Here is a 26259-nt window from a genome sequence, read left to right as displayed (position 1 = left end):
CAAGTATGTCTAAGGATGGAGTACTGTTGCCACATCTGGGCAGGAGCTGATAAAAACAGCCTATCCTGCTTTGACAGAGTACAAACTCTTCCCTGCAACGTCTCTTCCACAGAAGAGACGTTGCACGCCTGTCTTTGTTTTATCGTTACCTCCACAGCAAGTGCTCGTCCAAGCTTCAATCTCTGGTCACTCCTCGCCAATCTTTCATGATAAACACTCGTCTAGCTGAAGCCAGTCAGTAATTTTCCCCACTCTTTAGCTGTGCCAAAACCAAAACGTAAATTCCATAAACAAACCTTGCACGCCTGTGGAACTCTGTTCCATTTGCGTGTTTCCCACCTGACTACAACTTGGATGTCTTCAAGTCCAACATAAACAAATTCCTGATGAATCGCTCCCTTAAGTAAGACACTTTATCAAATCTCCAATAACAACGATTACTACGATACTATCCCATTGATTACGGTACACACAATAACCCTTATCCCGAGTGGCTTCCAGGCCTTGATAAGTGGTGACCTCCATGTAAAAAAAAAAAAATAAAATAAAATTATCTGACCTTGTTTCTTGTACCACTTATTATCTGCCCCTGGTTCTATTCTTGTCTCTTTCTTACTGCTTATTTCTTTCAGTATGTTAAAGTGTTCAATTCTTGACAGCACCTGTTTCGTAGTGCAGAAACAATCATATAATTATTATTTACGTTTTTTAATATTTTCTGCTCTGACTCATCTTTAAAATGAAAAGAAAAAAGAATGTGGGCATGAATACATAAATCCGGAAAAATCTGAAAATTAATTGCGTTTTTTTTGCATTACAATGTCTCGATACAAAATTAATTTGTTCTGGTGTGACTTTCCTATCCTATATAACATCTTACATGTAAATATCTAATCTGTTCTAAGTAAAACTATGAAAACACTTGTTAAATTTTATTGTAAAGAGTAAAAAAAAAACTTGAATATTACCTAACTTACTTATTAATCCCTTCACTTTTTGATTATCTGCCCTTGTTTGTGTCCTTAGTCACCTTGTCTTTTTTATTATCTGCCCTTAAAATAGCTTTTCTCGTTCCGTTTTCAGAATAAAGAAACAAATATTTCTCAGTTGGTGGAAAAACTGAACACGATGCGTGTGGAAAAAGTCCAAACGGAAACCAGAATGTCGGCTAAAATAAAACAACTCCAACAGGAACTAAAAATGGAACAGCAAGCGCATGCAATGGAGGTTCGTTATTCCCCTCTATCACCTCGCCCCTCTCTCTCTCTCCCTCCCCCTCCATCTTTCTCGATCTAACATATAAATGTAATTTCCTTAATAAACAGAAGAAATAATTTCGCAGAAAACCTTTTATAAATTGCACAAAAGAAGATCTCAGGCATCTGAACCAAAGAACTAGGAAACTAATGAGCATGCACAAAGCACTGCACCTGACTATGTTATGTGGCCATTACGCTTGAACCGTATTTGTTACTGTTCAAACTCTCTCAGACGCCCACGCCATCTGGTACCGTCTTAATTAATTAAAGATCAACAAAGAAATGAGTAAGCATAATATTTATTAGCATGACGAGAAAGTTCTGGCAGAATTTTTAATTTTGATTTCAAAAGTATTTTCAAATCAGTTTTCATTATAATACCTTTACTTTATATATGACTACCGATGGGTACCCGGCGTCACCCGGGTGTTTGGAGGTGTGTGTGGAAACTCCGGGGGTGGGGGGGTTTAAAAAATAAAAAGTAAGTATGAGGATCGAACCTGAACCGTTGAGGCAAAGTTGTAAATTAAAGTGTGAAAAAAAAAAACATGCAACGTTAACCATTGCCCCACCGCGAGATGCTAACGGAAACACGTTTGAATTTATTTAATTACTTGGATTTCGCAGGTGTCCGTTTTAATGAGTTAATGAGGTCAAGTTTGACTGCGTGATAGTATTTTCCCAAGATGTTATAGGAAAAAGACTAACCCACATGCGGCGAGCGACAAATGTTGAATATTTATCTTCCCGAAATCGAGCAAATTAAATAGACAGGCGAGCTTCGTTTTTAACTGTGAGATATTACGATTTATATGTGATATAAAAAGTTTTAAAAAGTTGTGAACCGACCGACCGCTCCTCTGAAAAAGCGAACACACATACATACATTTTCGCTTTTATATTTAAAGACTACCCTGGGTGCCCGGCATTGCTCAGATGTTTGGAAGTGTGTATTGAGCAAAAAAAAAAAAAAAAAAAAGATGGTAGTAGGCAGGCAGGCTTGAACCCGTACAGCGAAGGAGGAAAAGAACGTGAAAAAAAAAAACATGATGTCTTTGTTGTTGCATCCATCGCCAAACTGGAAGTGAGGAAGGTTTAAATTAAGGCTAGTCAATCGAAAAGAGAGGATGACTTTCGAAAATATCGGTGAAAAAAAGCGACCCCCCTCCCTGTAGAAAAGTACCCAGTTGAAGGTGAAGATATTAATGTTTTCAGCCAATTTTTTGATATTTGTCGTCCGAAGGGTCGAGCTTCAAAACAATACTGATCTTGTGAAAATCCAGCACCTCTTTCAAAAGTTTTAGACAGATATACATACATACATACATTTAAACAGACAGGTGAGATTTATATAATAGACTAACGAGGGGTACCCGGCGTTGCCCAGGTGTTTGGAGGTGTGCGTGGTTTTGGGTAAATCAAAACTCCGGTGGAGGGGGGGGGATTAAAATAAAATAAAATGTTTTGGTAGGTAAGTATGAGGATCGAACCCGAACCCTTGAGGCAAAGTTGGAAATTAAAGTGTGAAAAAAAAAAGAGTGTGACGGTTTTAACCATTGGGCCACTGCGAGATGCTAACGGAAACACGTTTGAATTTATTTAATTACTTGAATTTGGCAGGTGCACGTTTTAATGACTTAATGAGGTCAACTTTTAACTGCGGTGTAGCATTTCATTTAGTGCGGGAATGCTTTTTTATTTTTTTTTTTCCCCAAGACGTTGGAGGTAGGGGGAAACATTATAGGAAAAGGCCTAACCTACATGCGGCGAGCGAAAACTGTTGAATATTTATCTTCCCAAAGTCGAGCAAATTAAATAGACAGGCAAGCTCTGTTGTTAAATCTGAGATATTATGATTTACATGTGATATAAAAAGTTTTAAAAAGTTGTTAGGTGACCGACTGCTTCTCTGAAAAAAGCCTTTCTTGGACATACACAAAAAGCGAACATACATTTTCGCTTTTATAAATATAGAGATTTTAAAGAACATTTTTTGCTCTATTTAATTATTTAAATTACAATCGTTTTTAAACAATTATGTCTTCTTGTTATGTCTGTTGAATGCAAGATGGAAAAAACAGCAAATTCGCACAATTTTCTTATTTCAATTTTAACTAGATCAAAAAGCTGCTGAAACAACTTGCAATATCAACGAAGCATTTGGCCCAGGTACCACTATTGAATGCACAGCACAGTGGTGGTTTAAGAAATTTCATGGCGGTGACAGGAGTCTTGAAGATGATGAGCATAGTAGTCAGTCATTAGATATTGACAACGATCAATTAAGAGCTTTAGTCGAAGCCAATCCATGCACAACTGCTCGATAACTTGCTTCTGAATTAGATGTAACGTATATGATGACTTCCAATTACTTGAGAGAGATTAGAAAGACAAAAAAACTTGCCTAACAAATTGAACGACAACAAATAGAAACGCTGTTATGAAGTGTCACCTTCCCTTCTTTTTTGCAACGAGAACAACCCGGGCTGTGACTTGCAATGAAAAGTGCAATGCTCAGCTCAGTGGTCAGAAGACGACAAAGCTCCACGACACTTCCTGAAGTCAAAGTTGCACCAAAACGAGGTCATGCTGACTGTTTGGTGATTTGTGACTGGCCTCATCCATTAGTTTTTTGGATACAGATGAAACTATTATAGCAGGGAAGTAGTGTCCACAAATAGATGAAATGCATCAGAAACTTCGACAACAACACCCAGCATTAATCAACTGAAAAGGCTCAATTCTCCTCCACGACAATGCTCAACCGCATGTTGCTAAACCGATCCTGCAGAAGTTGAACGAATTAGGCTACGAAACTCTGCCTCATCCACCATACTCTCCAGACCTCTCACCTACTGACTAACACTTTTTTCAAGCATCTCAACAACTTTCTTCATGAGAAATGCTCCAAAAACTTAAGTGATATCAAAAACGCTTTAAGTGACTTCATCGCCGCCAGAACGTAAGATTTTTACGTTACTGGCAGAAATACACTTGTTTTGTGTTGTCAAAGTGTGTTGATTCTGATGGTGCTTATTTCAATCAATAAACTTTTGTTTGAGCCGAGATATTTTCACTTGAATTTCAAAGTTAAAAACCCCAAGAACTTTTTTGTCAACCTGATATCATATAAATGTCAACCTGATATCATATAAATGTCCACCTGATATCATATAAATGTCAACCTGATATCATATAAATGCCAACCTGATATCATATAAATGTCAACCTGATATCATATAAATGTCAACCTGATATCATATAAATGTCAACCTGATATCATATAAATGTCAACTTGATATCATATAAATGTCCACCTGATATCATATAAATGTCCACCTGATATCATATAAATGTCAACCTGATATCATATAAATGTCCACCTGATATCATATAAATGTCAACCTGATATCATATAAATGTCAACCTGATATCATATAAATGTCAACCTGATATCATATAAATGTAATAAACAGAATAAATATTTGAGCAGTAAAATACTCTGGACTGTTTTTAAACTGCACCAAAGAAGAACTCAGGCATCTGAACCAAAAACTAGGAAACTAATGAGCATGCACAGCAATGCATTACATCTGGCCATGCGTAATGTGGCCATTATACTTCTCTCCTGGAGCCTCATGTCGTCTGGTACCATTGAAAATGAACAAACAAACAAAAATAAATAAATCCGACTCAGCTTTGTTTTTTCTGGTTCAACAAAAAGGCATTTATTACTGTTACTTTCCAAACAATGCCTGCTTCTTTTTTTTCTAACTGTTCATTTTATCTGCCATGAGATTAACAAAACATTAATACTGTAACTCTTTTCCCTCTCCCATTGTAAAACTCATTCATGTTCTGCAAGGCAGGGAACAAAAATGATAAAATCCACTATAAAACACTTAAACCAAACGCTACAAACTAGCAATTGAAGATACAAAGAGCTTGAAGAATAAAAAAAAACTTCTACAAAATAACTGGGTGCAACATTAATACTATTTCCAAAATTACTGGATTCAGCATTAAATAACCCGAAAAGGGTTGATATGCCATAAAACAACCAAACCAAACCAAACTAGTTCGTTCAGTTGTAAATAAATAAATATAACGGCATAAATAAAGTTGGGATTGATTAAAGCACACCTTGTATGTAAAATGTTTTTGACTCCTAATGGGGGTATGAGACGAATGAATTCGCCAATCATTTTTATAACCAACGTCTGTGCTAAACAACCAATGAAAACGTTTCAAAATTATTATAAAAATTGTCGAATTTTGGATTCAATCAGTTTGCCATTTGCTACGTCACAGACCGCATTTAATTCTTCGCCGCCATCTTGTTTACTGATCTGAACTAAGCCGCCATCTTTGTTCAACACAAATGTCTCAAAACTTAACATTGTACATATTAGTTCAGTATCTGGGTAGATACCAGATACCAACAGTCCCTTGCTTACATACAATATGCGACCATCTGTCTCAGAGAGTGGAGGATTTCGTTTGTTGTCATAAACAGACTTTTTTCAAGCACTGTAATGAAGGTAATTTTATTAAATGCAAAAATTATCAGTGATAGTTTAACTATTGAACTTCACAATTTTTCAAGTTTGAAGACAATCATAGTAGCTTTACCCTTTAAACTAAAATTAACAAATAAATATTTTTAATCATCAACATCATAATCTATAAATATAAAAGCGAAAACGTATGTATGTTTGTATGTGTGTTCGCTTTTTCTGTGTGTCTACAAAAGGCTTCTTTCAGAGAAGCGGTCGCTCGCTTCACAACTTTTTAAAACTTTTTATATCACATACAAATCGTAATATCTCACAGTTAACAATGAAGCTCGCCTGTCTATTTCATTTGCTCGATTTCGGGAAGATGAATATTCAATATTTGTCGCTCGCCGCATGTGGGTTAGTGTTTTTCCTATAACATCTTGGGGGGGGGAAAGTGTTCAGCAGTAAATACTATCCCGCAGTCAAACTTGACCTCATTAACTCATTAAAACGAGCACCTGCTAAATTCAACTAATTAAATAAATGCAAACGTGTTTCCGTAAACATGTCGCGGTGGGGCAATGGTTAACGTTGCACTTTTTTTTTTCACAACTTTGCCTCAACGGTTCGGGTTCGATCCTCATACTTACTTTTTTTTTTAAACCCCTCCCCCAAACACCCGGGCAACGCCGGGTACCCCTCGCTAGTTCATGTCATAAAGGGTTAATTTTTTGGTTTATTATATATTGTATCAAATTTTGTTTTGAAAACTTGAATTTTGTCTGGAAAAGTCCTTGAAAATTGACATTGAAAATCTGTAACATTCTCTTGTTGGTTGTAGTTTTGGCCACAGACAATGGAATGTTTCTGCTTTACCAATATTTCCATGCAAAATTATTGTCTTGTTATTTTACATTTCTGATGACCGTCTCGGCCCTAAATAACATGACAATATTCTGAACAGCTTGGTATTATTTCTTTGTGCTTTTGTTCACTAACTGGTGCGATTTGTATTTCCCAACAGCTCGAACGCTTGAAAGAGACGCAGGTTTTGCTGCAGGCGAACAAGGACGAACTTTGTGGGTTGCTTAACGAAACCAATCAGCAGAAACTGAAGAACGGCACAAAACACGAACAGGAAATGAACTCCGTCAAAGCGTCTTTGCATTTATTGCAAGACGAATTGAAGGTTCAAAAAGACAGTGTTACGTCACTCAACGAACAACTCGTCTTGAAGGTAAGAATTCATTTCTTTTTATTTTCGTTCTTTGGTTGGTATGACTGCAATATTGTGTTTGCCTGCTGGAAAACAAATATATCTTGCATTGCTCGGTCGTAAAATATGCTAAACTATGATATTTTGATTAATGCAGATTTCATATTTATTATTAAACTAGTGAGGGGTACCCGGCGTTGCCCGGGTGTTTGGAGGTGTGGGGGGTTAAAAAAAAAAAACAAGTAAGTATGAGGATCGGACCCGAACCGTTGAGGCAAAGTTGTAAATTAAAGTGTGAAAAAAACAAAAAAAACGTGCAACGTTAACCATTGCCCCACCGCGAGATGCTAACGGAAACACGTTTGAATTTATTTAATTACTTGGATTTAGCAGGTGCCAGTTTTAATGAGTTAATGAGGTCAAGTTTGACTGCGGGATAGTATTCATTTACTGCTGAACGCTTCCCCCCCCCCCCCCCGGATCTTATAGGAAAAAGACTAACCCACATGCGGCGAGCGACAAATATTGAATATTTATCTTCCCGAAATCGAGCAAATTAAATAGACAGGCGAGCTTCGTTGTTAACTGTGAGATATTACGATTTATATGTGATTTAAAAAGTTGTGAAGCGAGCGACCGCTTCTGAAAAAAGCCTTTTGTTGACATACAGAAAAAGCGAACGCACATACATACATACATACATACATACATTTTCGCTTTTATATTTATAGATTATATTGGACTTAATATATAATAATAATTTAAAAAGTTGATAAATTTGGGTATTAAACTTATATTTGGATTTTAGCTCGAGAAAATCAATGCAAAAGTGTGAAAATTAAAAAACATGGAATTTGCCAGGTGAAAGTCAAATAATGGCATTACGAATATGCATGCATAACGTAATAGCTATTGGTTCATGTTTTAAGTTTCAGCCTTGCAGTAAACATGTCTTCATAGCTCAGGCATTAACGTCAAAGGAAAAAGTAAATCGTAAGCTAAACGTTTTGATTTTGATTCTCGGTGGTGGTGCACCAGTCCTTTTTTTTAAAACTTTTTAAATCATTGCTATATATTTGTCCAATATAATGTATATATATATAAGGCAAAATGTGTGTGTATGTATGTATGTTCGCTTTTTGTGTATGTCCGCGAAAGGCTTTTTTCAGAGAAGCGATCGGTCGACTCACTTCTTCTTAAAACTTTTTATATCACGCCTAAATGATAATATCTACGAGTTAACAACGGGGGTCGCCTGTCTATTTAATTTGCCCGACTTTCAAAAGATAAATATTCCACATATTCAGATCGCCGCATGTTGGTTTCACTTTTCAGTATAAAAACAGCGAAACAGGATTCGAACCGGATGTAAATGTCACCGTCAACTATCCTGCAGTAAAACGATTTGACCTCATTAAAAACTGCGGAATAGCGTGATGTTTGGCATTAACTTTTTAATCGTTCTTACACTGACTGTTGCTGTAGCGCAGGTGTTCGGGCTTAGCCTATGGGCCTCAAGGTGCTTGGTTCGAGCCGACCTGTCACCAAGCCCCCTCCCTTATTTTTATTTTTCATTTTTAAAATCGCTGTTTTTTTCTCGTTTTTTTTTTATATTTAAACAGGGTTAAGTTTTCTTTTTGTTCTGCGTTAAACCCCCCCCACCCCCACCCACCACCACCACCACCAAACGCACATGCCTACAAGCACCCGGGCAATGCCGGGTACCCCTCGCTAGTCCTCACCTGTCTGTTTAAATGTATGTATGTATGTTTGTATGTCTGCCTAAAACTTTCGACAGAGGTGACGGAATTATACGAGATTGGTATCATTTTGAAGCTGGACCCTTTGGACGACAAATATTGAAAAATTGGCTAAAAACATTAATTCCTTCACCCTCAATGGGAAACTTTTTTCGCTGATAGTTTTGAAAATCATCCCCTCTTTTTGATTGACTAGCCTTAATTTAAACCTTTGCCACTTCCAGTTTGGATTATGGGCACAACAGCAAAGATGTCAAGGTGTTTTTTTTTTCATTCTTTTCCTCCTTCGTGGTACTTTTTTTTTTTTTGCTCAACACACATCTCTAAATATCCAGGCACCCAGGCTAGTATAAATACAAAATCTGCGTTAATCAAAATATCATATTTAAGCGTATTTTATGACTGGGCAATGCCAGGCGGCCTGCTAGTATATATATATATATATATATATATATATATATATTTTTATTTGTTTTTGTTAGCGATACTCTTTGAACGAATTCAATTATTTATACGAAAGTGCATTTTTACCTAAATGCGAGTTGGGAATAATTTTCCCTTTGACCAATTTGGTACCCCCCTAAATGGGGAGCGGCATATATATATATTATTTTTAAAATATAATTATCCACTGACACGTGTTTCATCGTCTAGATTCAGCCACTCTGATGAGTCGTAGACGACGAAACACGTGTCAGTGGATAATTATATTTTAAAAATAATATATTAAATTGTTTAGTAGGTTTTTACTTTATTGACAACTCAACACCTACCTTTAAAATGACGAATTTTACATGTTTTTTGGGGTATGCTGAAAACAAATATCAAATTCAAATTTGGGACAGACAAGTAGTTTTTTGGATATTAAGACATTTTTTTTTTCAGTGTTCTTAATGAAAGTCAGTGGCGGTTGCCATTCTTGATATGGAGAAGCGGAGTATTTTGTAACATGCATGTGCATTAGTACTTTTCAGTTGAGGAAAAACATGGCCACCAGTGAAAACATAATGCGTTACACTGGATAATAAATGTGATATTCTTTATCAGCATACCTGAAACCGTATGAAAGCCATCAATTTAATGGTGAATGCTAAGTTGCCATTAAGGTAAAAAAAATGCCAAAACTTTATGATGTTAGTTTTAAAAAATGTCTGGACACTAAAATTTACACCAACGCATCCAGTATTTTTGTTTTCATAATATAAAATTTGATCGGTAAAATATTTCCTTTCGATATTATTTTGGTCATTGATTTTAATATAAGCAGAAAATGGGATGAGACATTTTGCCATTAAAATATATTTTTTTTCTTGTTTAAAAAATATATTTGAAAATTTGGATAACTTTTGGTATACTGTTTTTTTTTGTTTTTTTTTTTAATCCAACACATAAGTACTTAATTAAATTTTTGTGCTATTTTGTTTTATTTTCAGAAATTACTAAACAAATACCTACAAAGTTTTTATATTCTTGCCCTGGATGTATCTAAAATTTAGAAATAATTTTTCATACTTTAGGTGTCAACTGGGCCAGATTTTGTCAGGGGTTGTTTTTCAGCTATTTCCAATGTTATCTCTTTATGGTGCCGAGCAATGCAGGGTAGCCTGGCTAGTTTAAATTATTAAATTATTATGGTGACGTTCGATTAATAATTTACTAATTGAATCAAATTGTTATAAAACTACTTTTGTTAACATAATGACGTTTTTATTTCCATTTATAAAATTTTCGACACTTACCCAGTTTTACTCAAATAAACTATTTTTATTTTTATAATTGCAAAAAAACTTTATTATGTACTTACCCGTTAGGTTAAAAAAATGTCTGTACACCAAAATTTATGTAAATTCATCCAGCATAAGTATTAAAATGTTTGACTCGTCATAAATTTAATTTTTTTATTTTAATTCTTTTTTTTTTTGGCTTAGCTTTTTTATTAAAAAAAAAATTTTTTTATTCAATTTTCACCCCAAACAAGGCACAGTGCCACTTTAAAGTAGGAGGCTACTATCAGGAACATAAGTTGCAGGGGTACTATGTGGGGAGTTGGGCAGCAAGATGTTTGTTCACATTACACTTGAACTTCTGCATGTCAGTACAGTTGGGAAAGCAGAATCTTGGAAGGGAGTTCCAAAGTCTAGCAGTTCTGGGGAAGAAACTATTGGAATAGAAGGTTTTCTTACACCTAGGGATCTTCACTGTGAAGGGGAGGGATTTAGCTGCTTGTCGGGTTTGTCGGAGGGATTCACGTCGAGGGGGTACAAGTGCTTGTAGTTCATCAGAGCATTCACCATTAAAACACTTGTAGAACAGGCAGAGGGATGCAACATTTCGTCGATGGGGCAGAGGTTGAAGCTTAGATGACAGTTCAGGACCTATCAGGTTGGCGATTCTCTTTTGAACCTTGTCTAGGAACGAGAGACAAGTAGCAGATGCACCAGCCAAAATGTGACAACAAATGTACTAAGTCCCTAAGGCATTTCTAAAGAATTTCTTTTGTTTTATTGACAGGATGTTACTTTGTCGAAATTACAGTCGGATTTGAAAAGTTATGAAACAAAGTTTCTGCAGATGAGAATTCTTCAGTTGGAGCAGAACACAGTTCATCAGCCGAAAAATGGTTCTGTGTTTCCCACTGAGTCCGTGGCAAATATGTCGGACAAACATTTCACTGGTGTCTCATCGGCAAAGACAGAACAGAGGTATTTGCAGTGATGGCTTTTATCGTTAGCGTTAGCAGATGTTGTTTCAGGAATTAAAAAAAATTTTCACCAACCTTTTTTTTTTATTTTTTATTTTTTTTTTATTTAACTTTTTTCAGCCTAAGCACTGAAACCTCAACGGTTGGTGTGATAGGGGACGTACAGTGAGTACAAAAAGTATCCGATACAAAGCGAAAAGTTGATTTATTTTTGTTACACGAATACAAAGACAATAACAAAATGTTATTCTGATGTATTTTTGTATGATGAATACAAATCTCGTATCAAAAATCATATATAATTATGCGTTCACGAGATAATTACATAAATGTCATACGCACACATTTTTTTTTTTTTTTACACGGTGGTCACCACTTATCAAGGCCCAGAAGCCACTCAGGGATAAGGGTTATTGCAAGTACAGTACGTTAGTGTGGAGATTTAATGAAGTGTTTACTTAAGAGGGCGGTTCATTAGGAATTTGTTTACATTGGACTTGAAGACATCCAAGTTGTAGTCCGGAGGGAAGCAGGCAGGCGGAACAGAGTTCCACAGGCGTGCAGTTCTAAGAAAGAAGCTTTGTTCATGGAATCTACGTTTTGATTTAGGCACAGATAAAGAGTGGGGGGAAATTTTTCACAGTGGATTTAGCTAGACGGGTGTTTTTCGTGAAGGATTGGCGAGGAGGGACCAGAGATTGGAGTTCAGACGAGCACCTGCCATGGAAATAAGATAAAATAAGGATTTATAGTTTCCTTCCATTATGGGTAGGATTCTAACACTGTTTCCTTTTCACTTACGTATGGTCTAGGAAGACTTTTAGACTCAGCATTAATATTAAACACTAATACTAATTACGCAAAGAAATTATTATCTTCCCTAGTATAGGGAAAATAATAATCAAAGGACAAAATATTAAGACAGACCTGGTTAATTCATACTATTACCCCAAACTTTTTTTTCTTAAATAATTTAAACAAATGAATAAGATTAGAGGAAAAAAGTGTACGTAGGTATTTAAACAACGTATTTTTAAAAGTGTATATGTATATAGACACTGAACAATCCAACCTTTTCATACACACACATTTATAGTTTCCTTCCAGTTATGGGTAGGATTCTAACACTGTTTCCTTTTCATTTACGTATGGTCTATGATCGTTTTCTTCTTCTGTATTTTTCCTTTTAATATCCTGAGGATGTCCCCTGCAATAGGGACGAAATGTTGATCAACATTTTATAAATTCATTCGGTTTTTCTTTTTTCAAAACAACATAACGTCAACCATCGCTGGTATTTTTATTTTATTTTTATTCATAAATGTCATATCTAAGGTTCAAAAAGTATCCAACTCACACAAAAAAAATATTAGTTTTTAGTAATATTAAAAAAAAATTTTTTTTTTTTATTACATTTTCACCCCAAACAAGGCACGTTACTACTTTGATGTAGGGGGCTACTATCAGGGACATAAGCTACAGGGGTACTATGTGGGGAGTTGGGCAGCAAGATGTCGGTTCACGTTACACTTGAATTTCTGCATGTCAATACAGTTAGGGGAAGCAGGTATCCGAAAGGGAATTCCAAAGTCTAGCGGTTCTGAGGAAGAAACTTCTGGAGTATAAGGCTCTCTTACACCTAGGGATCTCAACTGTGAACGGGCGGGATTTAGCTGCTTGTCGGGTTTGTCCGGGGGTATTTACGTCGAGGAGGGTACAAGTGCTTGTAGTTCGTCAGAGCATTCACCATTAAAGTACTTGTAGAACAGGCAGAGGGATGCAACATTTCGTCGATGGGACAGAGGCTGAAGCTTAGATAACAATTCAGGACCTATCAGGTTGGCGACTTTCTTTTGAACCTTGTCTGGGAGCAAGAGGCTGGTAAATATGGCCTTTACTCGCCATAACATCTTCCAAACATTTGGGATACTTCCTTACAAGATTGTTACAAATGTTAACTTGAATTTTATCGCACTCTTCTTGGCAGATTCGTTTAAGTTCTGTCAGATTCCTCGGGTCTCTCTTTTCTACAATCAACTTTTGGCACAAATTTTCAATTAAGTTGAGGTCAGGTGATTGACTTGGCCATCCTAATACCTCTATTTCCTCCCCACAAAATCATGTAGTAGTTGCCTTAGTCGTGTGCTTGGGATCGTTGTCCTGCTGGGGTATCCAATCATTAACCGTTCAAAAATACATCAGAATAGCATCTTGGTTTCGCTTTTGTTTTCGTGTAATAAAAATTAATGAACTTTTTGCTTTGTATCCGATTGCACCCACTGTATTTATATGCGGCAACCTGAATGGCGAGTTGTGCAGCAAGATGTTTGTTCACATTACATTTAAATTTTAGCATGTTGGCACAATCGGGGAAACTGATTACAGGGATGAAAATTCTAAACGCAAACGTTTTGAGAAAGAAGTTATTGGTCCTTCGACAAAAGGAGGAATTGGACCAAGTAATTCACACCCGTGTGTCTTTTCGTACTTTAGTCATTGTAAAAGTAAATTTTTGTCATAATGGATTTTCTGGGACAACTCTGCTTGCCCCCACAGGGGGGGGGGGATTATAGAGGTGAAATGGCCCCCAAATCATTCATCCGTTCATTTGTTTGCACTTTTCTTAATAATCACACCTTGGATTTTTTTTTTCAATTTTGCACAAACATTAGTCATGGTAAAAGTAAATTTTTGTCGTAACGGATTCATTTGTTTGCACTTTTTCTCAATAACTACACTTTTAACTTTTAAAAGATTTTGCACAAACATTAGTCATGGTGAAAGTAAATTTTTGTCTTAATGAATTTTCCGGGATAACTCTGGTTGCCATTCTGGGGTGGGCGGGGGGGGGGGAATTATAGGAGTGAAATTGTGTTGGAGATCGGAATTACTGATCTGTAGAGAAAATAAAACGTGTTCAAAACTTCGACCTCAATTAATTGAATCCAGAACACCAAATACAATGTATAGAAGACATTTATTTACAAACCGTGTAAAAAAAACATAAGAACATCCGTGTGGCGTACACATGTAAGCATAGGTTATCTGAAAGGTTCATTGTGTGTAAATGCGTGTGTACTGAATGTTCAGAAAGATTTCTTAGTTGTTCCACGAATCCTTTTATCAGATTTTATATTTTCTTTTCATTGAAAAAGATACTATTTCTTCTCTGGTGGACAGAAATCTCATGAATATCTGTTTTTCCTTGACCAAGTGTCAGCATGCCCCCCCCCCCCCCCAACCATACCTCATCCTCTCCCATCTTCTCTTCCTCTATTTGAAAAGCAAGATCATCTGGTGTCGCCAGGGATCTCGTCATAAATAAAGAAAAGACATTCATATTTTTGATAAGTTTTTTTATTTTGTTTCCACCTTAACATTTTCCTTTAAGATGATGACTTTTATAGGTTTTTGGGTATGCTGAAAACAAATATCAGAGTTAGATTTTCCGCAAATAAGTAGTTTTCCAGATATCAAGCAATGTAATTCTTTATGTTATTAAGTGGTGGCCATTGTTATTGTTGTGGTGGCACCCACTCATTTACATATGGGGATAATATTACACATAAATAGCAAGACTCGGTTAGTCTGAGTGTGTGTTAACCAGAAGCCACCGAAGGCCGAGCCGAGAGCAGATATGTTCTCCAGCCAAGACTCTCTTACCTGACAACTATTATGTAAGTATACTGTGAATATACTTTTCCTAATACACTTCTTATTGATCTACCTTTGTTTGTTGAGTCTTCATTTGTATTGCCTTATACGTTATTTGGTTCAACCTGCAAACATAACAGTTGGCGACGAAGATGAATGTCAAATATAACAGTTATACGTGCAAGCGCACATATTGGGACACAAGTGCTATGAGTCCATCAGAGCACATTTCATTAAAATATTTGGAAAACATTGTGGTGATGGGACAGAGGTTGGAGCTTGGTTGATAGTGTGGTGCCTTTTTGCTGGATCCTGTCTAAAAGTGAGAGATTAGAGGTTGATGTATCAGCTTAGATGTAGCAAAAATACCCTGCGTGGGCGAATGGTGGCTTTGTAGAGACAGAATACTCTCTAGTGTAAGCAATTTTCTAGCATGGTAAAAGGAAGCTACCTTCTTTGCAGAATACTTTCATGATGATGATAATGATGATGGTGGTGAACACGAACTTGTATTGCAATCCACATAGTTCTGAAAAAAGTTGTCAAAAAACAATATATAACAAATAAATGTTATCAAAGGCAAGATAAGTTCCTATTTAGAATGCCTCCCCACGGGACAGAGTTAGACACCAGGGTCGTTTTTTAACGTGGAGAAAAGGAACAAAAATAAAAATTGTCTCAGTTGTGAAGGATTTCTCCTCCACTGACAGAACAAGAAATTGAAGTGCAGCATCTGAAGAACAGATACTACACTTTGATCTTGTCCCGAAGGCTAAGTTACTTTTCTACCTAACTGGATATTTTTTAGTGTTTTTATTTAATGTAAAATGTTTATTCAATTCAAAAAAAGAGTAATGTTGAACGCTGCCAGAGAACAAGAAAAGATGGCTGCGATGTCTGTGAAGACTCAATAATCACTTTAAAATAAGAAATAAAACAAAATGGTGGTAGAAACCCACCCAATAAATGTCATCCTGTTTGTAATAAAATATTTTCCTGTTTTTTTTTTGTTTCCAGTTCAAATTTGTTAGAAACGACCTGCACCGAAATTCCTCAGGATGATCTTCAATTCAATGTCAGCTCTCGTCTAGGCGATCCGCAGATGTTTGGAGATATCCAGGTCCAACCGGAGAGAGTTCCACATGAACCGGATGTGACTGGTCCAATGTTTGAGAAAATCAAGAAAATGCTTGTCAACTTGACTGGTGGTTTACCTCAACATGAAGGCAGTGTTGGAAGGTCAGTAGGATCTGTGGTTAACATTCATTGTGAAGGAAAGAGGGGGGGGTGATTTAATTTTCTAAAAAAGCCGTTCAAATTCTGTTTTTTGTCATTTTTATATTTCATGAGAATATACAATATAAATGACACGTTCGGTGGAAGAATGACGTAAGCGACACTTGATAATTTCCACAAAAAAAAAAAAAAAAGAGGAGGTTCAATGTTTGGAACATAATGATACTTTGAGTAATTGCATGAAAGTTCAGGAAATCTTTTTAGCAAACTTTGAACGTTTCCCTTTGAAAACTGCTGGGTCCTTCAGCCTCACTTTTTTTTTCTCACTTCGAGCCGGAACTTTCTTTTGGGAGAGACTTTCCTCTCTTCTCACTGTTTTCTCCACTTGAGCAAAAGCACACTCGCCTATCCGTCCGAGTTCGGTCTTTTAAAAAATTGTTATAAATTTTGTACATTTATCTTAGTTTATTTTTTTTTCATTTTTAATTTTAAATTGGTTTATGTCCGTGTCACGTTTCTACAGTGGTTATGTCACCAGCTTTGAATGCTATAGTTTCAGTTTCGATTCTAGCTGATGGCACCTTTTTTTTTTATTAAACTTTTTTTGAAATCACGACTATAATAATACATGTGAAATCTGTACAAATTAAAATATCATATTTAAGCGTATTTTACACCCTGGCATAGTTATTTTAGAATAGGGAGTCACTTTCGAATCACCCTATATATATATATATATAGATATATATAGATATAGATATATATATAGATTTGTTGGGTTTTTTTGGGGGGGTTCAAACGATAGAGTCGATTAATATTGGCTTCGCCTCGAAGCTCGATTTTTTTTTTTTTTATGTATTTTAGAAAGTCGCCCATAATTTGCTTGGATGTATATATAACATTTTTTTAATTTATTTTTATTATTTATTTTAAAAATAATAAAAATAAATTAAAAAAAAAAAAATATATATATATATATATATATATATATATATATATAAAAATGAGATTCAAAGATTGTTTGAGGTCCACCTTAAAAAAATGTGAGATGGATGAAAGAAACTGGGAGAGTCTTACTTTGGATCGTGAAGAATGGAGAAGGACCTTGCGGCGAGGTGTGGGCAAGTTTGAGGCAGATCAAACCCAGTATGAGCAGCTGAAACGTGATATCCAGAAAGGGAGGGTGAAAGGAGCAGTGGATGGGCGGGGGCGCCAAACTAGTCTGGAGCGTGAGGTGTGCGGAAGATTATGTCTGAGCAGAGCTGGGCTGATGAGCCACCAGACTACTCATCAGCACAGTGGGCCACAACACAGTCTTGTGTTGCCAGATCTAACCTGTGTCAACTGCGGTCGGACGTACAAAACTGCAGGTGGTTTGAAGCGGCATTTGATTATACATAGAAGTGACCATCAAGAACGTGCTGATAGTCTGCACAATGTGTGCCAAAGAATGTCAGAGTTTGGCAGGGCTTAAAAGCCACCTTCGTGCGGCCCATCACTTATTTGTTTTCGTGTTTCTGTATATCTTTTCATTTTTTTTTTTTGTGCTATATCAAGTAATGGCAAGGTTCGAAAACGAATTTGCTGTCATCATCATATATATATATAAGGAGTAAATGGGAAAAAAAAAAAACCTGAAGAAAGTGCTCAATACTGCTGAAAAAAGCCTTTTGTAGACGTACAGAAAAAGCGAACACACATACATACATACATACATTTTCGCTTTTATATTTATAGATGTCTTTCTTTCTCCTTCTAAATGGGGGAAAAAAAACCTGAAGAAAGTGCTCAATACTGCTGAAGAGCAAAATATGTTTTTTTATTACCGTTTTTAATCTGCTTTGTTACACATGTTTCGATTACTGAAATTAACCGCTTGTCCCTTTCCTTTCCTTTTTTATTTCTTATTTCTTTCTTTCTCCTTCTATTTTTTTTATGCATCTCACATTCTTCTTTCACCCTTCTCTTTCTCCCCCCCCCTCTCTATTCCTATTTACATCTGGTTTGATATTTTAAACCCCTCCCCCCATCACCACCTCTCAATGATTTTACAATTGACTGCTGCTGCTGTTTTTTGATTGGAATTTTGTACTTTTTCTAATCTCTTTTTCCTCATTGTAATAAATATTTCTGTGAAGTCTGACGAAGTTATCGAATCGGTAACACGATTCGGTAATCGAAACATGCAGATTAAAAAATGGTGACAAAAACGTATCAAATCTCCAATACTAATGAATGCTGCAACACTATCCCATTGATTACTGCACACAAAATAACCCTTATCCTCGAGTGGCTTCTGGGCCTCGATAAGTGGCGTCCTTCATGTAAAAAAAAAATATATATATATATATATATATATACATATATGTATAATGTTAAATATATGTCTTCTTTTTAAATTTAACAAAATTCCATAAAAATAAACTACAAACAAACATCGAAATATTATAGTTATTCATACTCATATTTTGTCGTCTCTATAATCTTGTCGGACTATCGTAAGCATCTCTTATGATACAACATTATTATTTATTCATTTATTTATTGCGGACTATTGTCCTCATCTTTAAGTTGTTGTTTCACAACGTTTCGGCCAACTATTCCTCTGGCCTTCGTCAGGTGGTTAACCGCGATGAGATAGGAATGTCGAATCTCCTAACTGCATTCTCAGCAATTACTACCATCCATAGTTGTTGTCGCCTCACCACGTTTTTGGTCAACTAAGCTTCTGGCTGGCTTTGGGTACAATTGAAACCGCTATCTTTAGACAATGGAACCATAAAGATTCAACGGCTCTATCCACTGCGTTACAGGCCCCGAAGGTCAAGTTATATTTTTTGTCTTATAAATCCACGTTTTATTTATCATCTGATCTTCCATGGTCATGTCCGTACCGAATGGTATATATATTATTTGATTGGAATTCGTTATTGAGATGAGTTTTATTTATTCATTTTTTTATTTATTGCTGATTATCATCCTCATCTTTCTTAGTTGTTTCACAACGTTTCGGCCAACTATTTCTCTGGCCTTCGTCAGGTGGTAACCGTGACGTGACGGGATAGAAACTCTGAATCTCTTAACTGCATTCTCAGCAATTACTGCCTTCCATAGTTGTCGTCGTCTCACCACGTTTTGGCCAACTAAGCATCTGGCCGGCTTTGGGGTAGGATTGAAACTGCTATCTTCAGACAATCACCTGGAACCGTAGAGATTCACCGTGTCTATCTACTGCACCATGGGCCCCGAAGATGAGGATAATAGTCCTCAATGAATAAATGATACAAATTACTCATCGTAATAATGAATTCCAATTAATTAAATAATAAAAATTTTTATTATTAAATATTTCTTGTGTTCTCTTTCAGTGTGCTATCACCATCCATGGCAGCCACGACTACCCCAGAGATTAGTGCCGCACCCTCCATAGATCCATCATCTCTCGACCTCACTAATCTTGACCTTGATCCACACGCGAAAAAGTCTGATGAAGATAGCAAATGTTTCGTTCCACTTTTCAGCCAAAAAATTGAAACGCTACATGAAAAGCCTCCTCGTAAGTCAGGTGAGCAGTTTAAATTTAGATCTGATTATAACTATTTGTGCTTGAGGCAATGCCGGGTGGCCTTGCTGGTATTGTCTGATGCGTGCCGATATTGTCAGACTGGAAAAAGGAAAACTAAAAGCCCACAAATTTGTTAAATATAGCGAGAAACGCAATTAAAGTTGAATTCCAGGAATGGAGATACGCAAATAACAGATGTGACTTGTGGCCTTTATGAGATTGTTTGCGATAACTTCACGTATTCTTAAAGATTAAAAAACCAAATTCATACAACATCATACTCGCTAGGTTTGCATGTTGGATGGCATCATCCTAGTGAGTTCAAAATTCCCATATATATATATATATATATATATATATATATATATATATATATACATATGTGTATACTAGCCTGGGTGCCCAGCATTGCCCGAGTGTTTGTAGGTGCGTGTTGAGCAAAAAAAAAAAAAAAAGTGTAGGAGACAGGCAGGCTTGAACCCGTGACGCGAAGGTGGAAAAGAAAATGAAAGAAAACCTGACGTCTTACCACTACTCCATGGCGCGACTGGAAGTTCTGAACGTTGGAATTAGTAAAGTCATTCCAACCGATACGATGACTTGCAAAAATGAAAACAAAGCGAAGTAATAACCGTGTTTGAATATTATAAAAAACAAACAATGTTAAAACTATTTTTAAAAAAATTGTGAAAAAGAAAACAAAAAACAAAAAAAAAACAAAAAAAACAACCCTCCTTGTAGAAAACTGTCCAGTTGAGGGTGAAGGAATTAATGTTTTTGGTCAATTTTTTTATATTTGTCGTCCGAAGGATCGAGCTTCAAAATGATCATCATCTTGTGAAAATCCGTCGCCTCTGTCGAAAGTTTTAAGCAGACATAGAAACATACATACATACATTTAAACAGACTGGTGACATTTATATGATAGATTTATATATATATATATACATATATATATATAACAGCCAACGTGTGGTATATTTTGACGTGCAACGATATTGTCGGATTGGAAAAGGAAACAAAACAAGCCTACAATTTTATTAAATGCAATTAAAATTAGTTTCCAGGAATACCTGCATAAAAAGTGTGACCTGTGACATGCCTGAGATTGTTTACGACGGGGGTTGCTGAGGCCGGTGGACAGTGCAAATGGAAAAACTGTCAAAAGGGTTTTTTCTAGGGTTTTGCAGTGCAGACATCTCCCCAATTTAAGAAAGAAAAATTTGGAAAAAAAAAATTTGTGGTTTGTATTACTGTACACATAGATTCGAAAAAGTTGTCAAAAAAACAAATATATAACAAATAAATGTTATCAAAAGCAAGATAAGCTACTTTTCTACCAAACTGGATATATTTTTCGTGTTTTTATTCAATGTAACATGTTTATTCAGCTCGAAAAACATACAGTGTTTACCGATGTAAATGTAAACTAGACAAAATACTGTTAGAAATGTGCTCAATATATGTTACCGTGACATAAGTTGACATATATTCGGTGTTTTTTAAATAGTATTTTTTCTAGTTTATTATTTATAACACCTTTTCCCAAACTTACCATGTTAAAGAGAGTTTCGGGCGCGCTTTTTTAAATTTTCCAATACATCGGTAAACACTGCATGTTTTTCGAGCTGAATAAACATGTTACATTGAATAAAAACAAAAAAATGTATCCAGTTTGGTAGAAAAGTAACTTATCTTGCCTTTCATAACATTTGTTATATATTTATTTTTTTGACAACTTTTTCGAATCTATGTGTACAGTAATACAAACCCAAAATTTGTTAAAGAGAGAGAGAGGGGGAAGTAAGTTAGCAATTAAGAATTTCCTCTAGTTTGAAAAAAAAAAAAAAAAAAAAAAAAAGTTATTAATTTCAAATTCTCTTAGGGAAATAGAAAAGTTATTAAATTATAATTTCTGTATGCGAGGACGGAGGAGCAAGAAGTAGTGAGATATCTTCTGGAGCGGTAGAAGGATCCCACCATCTTTCCAGCGACCTTGGCAACAGACATGATCCCAAATATAAGGCGGAACGATAAAACTGTCGCCCAAGAAAAGACGACATGATTCCATTTCCGTTTGATAAAAACCGGTTTTCTTTTTTTTTTTTTTGTTGCAGACCATCTACTAGTTGACCAGTTTTGTACAAATCCTAAGAGTAATAGAAGCCTTCTATCATGTCTGAAAGTGACATAACGTTCAACGAGCGAGATCGGAGATGCGCCGCTGTACAACTCATGCTCTCTACCGATCCAAGTTATGACAACAGGACCATTGCCAGCACCCTTAAAAATGCATCACTGGATAACAGAGACATGCCCAGAGTGATGGAAACAAAGTTCCCGGCCACGATTATAGTGTTTGGTGTGGTTTCAAGTGAGAGCCACATCATACAACTTCACATCTTCGAAGTCGGTTTGAAAGTCAACACCAAAGTGTACGCGGATGTGCTGAAGAGTGTGGTGATCCCCTGGTGCAATCAGGTGGTTGTTGGAAGACTCTGGGTGTGACAGTAGGACTCGGCGCCGGCTCGCAAGTCCAAAGAAACTCAGATTTGGCTTCAGAAGGAGTGCTACGACTTTGTACCCTTTTCTCACTGGCCCCTCTCCTACTCCGACATGAACCCGCTCGACTAATTTGCTCGGTCATATGTCGAGAACATCACCAACATGATCTCCCACAGCACCAAAGCCAGCCTGATTGCCACTATCTGCCGAGCTCCTGCCGGCACTTGTGGAAAAAGTATGCTCCCATTTCTGGATCCGTATCGAGGCGGTGATTGAGGCTGAAGGCGGCTACACTAAATAGATGTCAGCTCCACTACATAATCAAGTTACCCGAATTGATTTTTTCAATAAAAGTTTTAAAATAAAGCTGTAGTGGTGTTTTCTTTAGGACGACAAATTTATCGTTCCCCCCCCTCCCCCGTATAAATGAAAAGATATATATATGTATATATCTTATCTATTTGTCAAAGGTACTGAAGCTTTTAATGCATTTTTATTCTTTACACTAGCGGGGGGGGGGGGGGGGGTTACCCAGCGTTGCAAGGTTTTTTAGAGGCGTGTGTGGTTGGGGGGGGGGGGAAATGAAAACAAAGCGAAGTAATAACCGTGTTTAAATATTATAAAAACAAACAATGTTAAAACTATTAAAAAAAATTGTGAAAAAAAAAAAAACAATTAAAAAAATGAACGTGATGCAATACAAACGGTCCGGCGGTGCCCGGGTGTTTGAAAAATCATAAAAACTTTGAAGGGTAGGGGGTTCGAACTCGAATCATTGAGGTGAACACGCAAAAAAAACGTGATGAATTAACTAAAAAGTGAATTAGGTCAAATATCGATTCTGCAGTGAAGTTTGTTTTGGTTTAGTTTAAGGTCATAGTTAGATTTCATGGTTAGAGTCGTTAAAACTAGAAGTAAAAACTGCTTAGTCCCGCTGGTCACGTCTTACACTAACTAAAAAAAAAAGAAAAAAGAAAACAATAATAATAATCGCGTTTCCGCATTTTTTCATTTTTTTATGGGAAAAACAGAAATCAGGGGGAAAAGATAAAAAAAAGAACAAAAAAAACGGCATAAATAACCTTGTACGATTCCAAACCGGTGTTTCCTCATACTGTTCCTTGTGAACGTATCCGCTGCGGTGTAAATGGGGAGCGGGGAAAGGAGGAATCTAATAGAGAGAAAAGATGTTGCAACTACCATTGAATCTAACCAATTTTGGCAGTGGACTCTCACCGAAAAAATATAGGAATGTACCATTGTCGAGGAACTGTAGAGATAATAGGCCTATAGCAAACCTCAGATAATGTGCTATAGATTTTGTACGCATTACATTTGCATGTAACGTCATGATTTTTAATCCTATTAAGGTCAAAGTTGGAGGGGAAAAATGATTTCATTTTATTTATATAGAAGATAGATAGATAGAAGATAGAGGAGAAGAGAAGATAAATTTATCTGCCAAGTAAAATATCATAGTATAGTTCTTAATATTAATGTCTTAAGATTAATGCTGGGTAAACTTTTTGGTATATTATATATATTCCGACATGTAACGATATTGTTGGATTGGAAAAGGAAAAAAAAAGACAAGCCAACAATTTTATTAAATGCAATTAAAATTGGTTTCCAGGAATAGAGATACCTGCAAGCAGGTGTGACCTGTGACACTTTTGAGGTTGTTTGCGACTGGGGTTGCTGAGATCAGTGTAATTAATTCCAGTTTAATTTTTAAACTGTTCTTTATTTTGAAAGTATATTTAAAAAGTTTACATAATATTCTTTGCTTTTACATGTTTTTTTTTTATATCTATACTCTTATAAAATTTTTTTTATATCTATACACCTATAAATTTGTTTTTTTTATATCTATACTCCTATAAATTTGTTTTTTATATCTATACTCCTATAAATTTGTTTTTTTATATCTATACTCCTATAAATTTGTTTTTTTATATATCTATACTCCTATAAATTTGTTTTTTTATATATCTATACTCCTATAAATTTGTTTTTTTTATATCTATACACCTATAAATTTGTTTTTTTATATCTATATTTCTATAAATCTGTTTTTTTATATCTATACACCTATAAATTTGTTTTTTATATCTATACACCTATAAATTTGTTTTTTATATCTATACACCTATAAATTTGTTTTTTTATATATCTATACTCCTATAAATTTGTTTTTTTATATCTATATTTCTATAAATCTGTTTTTTTTATATCTATACTCCTATAAATTTGTTTTTTTATATCTATACTCCTATAAATTTGTTTTTTTTATATCTATATTTCTATAAATCTGTTTTTTTTATATCTATATTTCTATAAATCTGTTTTTTTTTATATCTATACTCCTATAAATTTGTTTTTTTTTATATCTATACTCCTATAAATTTTTTTTTTATATCTATACTCCTATAAATTTGTTTTTTTTATATCTATACTCCTATAAATTTGTTTTTTTTTATATCTATACTCCTATAAATTTGTTTTTTTTATATCTATACTCCTATAAATTTTTTTTTTTATATCTATACTCCTATAAATTTGTTTTTTTTTATATCTATACTCCTATAAATTTGTTTTTTATATCTATACTCCTATAAATTTGTTTTTTATATATCTATACTCCTATAAATTTGTTTTTTATATATCTATACTCCTATAAATTTTTTTTTTATATATCTATATTCCTATAAATTTTTTTTTTTTTTTATATCTGTACTCCTGTAAATTTGTTTTTTTATATCTATACACCTATAAATTATTTGTTTTTTTATGTATACTCCTATAATTTTTTTATATCTATACTCCTATAAATTTTTTTTTTTTTTTTTGTGTTTTTTGTGTTTTTTTTGATATTCATATTAAGAACCCTTTTTTCTATTGGTAACTCTTCCTTCTTCTTACAAGTGCCTCCTCCTCTCTTTCACTATCTCTCCCTTCGACTGTCACCCTTTCTCTCTACCCTTCTCTCTTACCCCCCACCTACTTTCTCTCTCTTCCTCTGATTGCTCTCCTTTTTGTGCCTCTCTCTCCCTTTCTACTTCTCTCTCTGCCTTCTCTCTTTACCTCTGCCTCCATCGCCCTTTTTTTTTTTACTCTTTCTCTCCCTTCAACTTTCCCTCTTTCTCTCTCTACCTTTCTTTAAGACTGCTCTTCTTTCTTTGATTGTCGCCCTCTCTCTCTCTCTCTCTCGAAGTTCCTCTTTTTCTATCGCTTCCTCTAATTGCCTCCCTTCAGTCGTCTCCCTCTTTCTCTTCCTTCCAATTGCCTCCCTCCTTCACTCCTTCACTCCATCTTTATTCAACTATTGCCACACTGCTTTCATGTTTTTTGCTTTTTCTTATTTTTGTTTATTTCAATTGTATTTCAAGATTTTCCGACAACTTTTGAATTGTATAATCAGAGGTCGACATTGATGAAATCACCCGGTGACTTTCCAGACAACCGAGAAACGTAGTAAGTAATTTCCAAATCCATGTCACCATTTCATGCATCTGCAGATGAGTGCGAATCATTATTTCCCTCTACTAGAGAGCTTCATCCATTGTGTTCCCTCAAGTATAGTCTCCTTTTCTTACACAGGGTCCAAAAAAGAGTCTCAAATCTAACAGATCTCACACTATCTGCCAAGCTCCAACCTCTGCCCCATCACCACAGTCCTGCATCCTTGTGCCTATTTTACAAGTACTTTAATGGAATGTGCCTTGATGAGTTCATAGCATGTGTTCCTTGATGTACATAGTCCCCGACTAACCTGCCAAGCAACAAAATCCCGCCCCTATATTATTGAGGTCCCCATAGTCTAGAAAGTCTTGTTTCGCTTGGACTGCTAGACTTTGGAATTCC

The 26259-nt window shown here is 35.5% G+C and overlaps 1 protein-coding gene across 5 annotated transcripts in view; it reads left to right on the top strand.

The window, feature by feature from the left end:
• LOC145268610 (uncharacterized) overlaps positions 1 to 26259 on the top strand; it is a 142714-nt gene that overhangs the window by 113181 nt on the left and 3274 nt on the right. For all 5 annotated transcript variants that reach the window (XM_080124062.1, XM_080124063.1, XM_080124064.1 and 2 more), the window contains 6 exons: positions 1084 to 1227; positions 6783 to 6995; positions 11246 to 11436; positions 16107 to 16328; positions 19694 to 19890; positions 25785 to 25869. In XM_080124062.1, the coding sequence (XP_079980188.1) occupies positions 1084 to 1227; positions 6783 to 6995; positions 11246 to 11436; positions 16107 to 16328; positions 19694 to 19890; positions 25785 to 25869 (1052 nt within the window). The remainder of the gene's footprint in view (positions 1 to 1083; positions 1228 to 6782; positions 6996 to 11245; positions 11437 to 16106; positions 16329 to 19693; positions 19891 to 25784; positions 25870 to 26259) is intronic.

This window comes from Euprymna scolopes, chromosome 44 (assembly GCF_053919585.1).
Source record: "Euprymna scolopes isolate OS-2025 chromosome 44, ASM5391958v1, whole genome shotgun sequence".
NCBI lineage: Eukaryota > Metazoa > Mollusca > Cephalopoda > Sepiida > Sepiolidae > Euprymna > Euprymna scolopes.
Note: the sequence above shows the minus strand (reverse complement) of the source record. Positions and strands in the feature narration are given on the sequence as shown.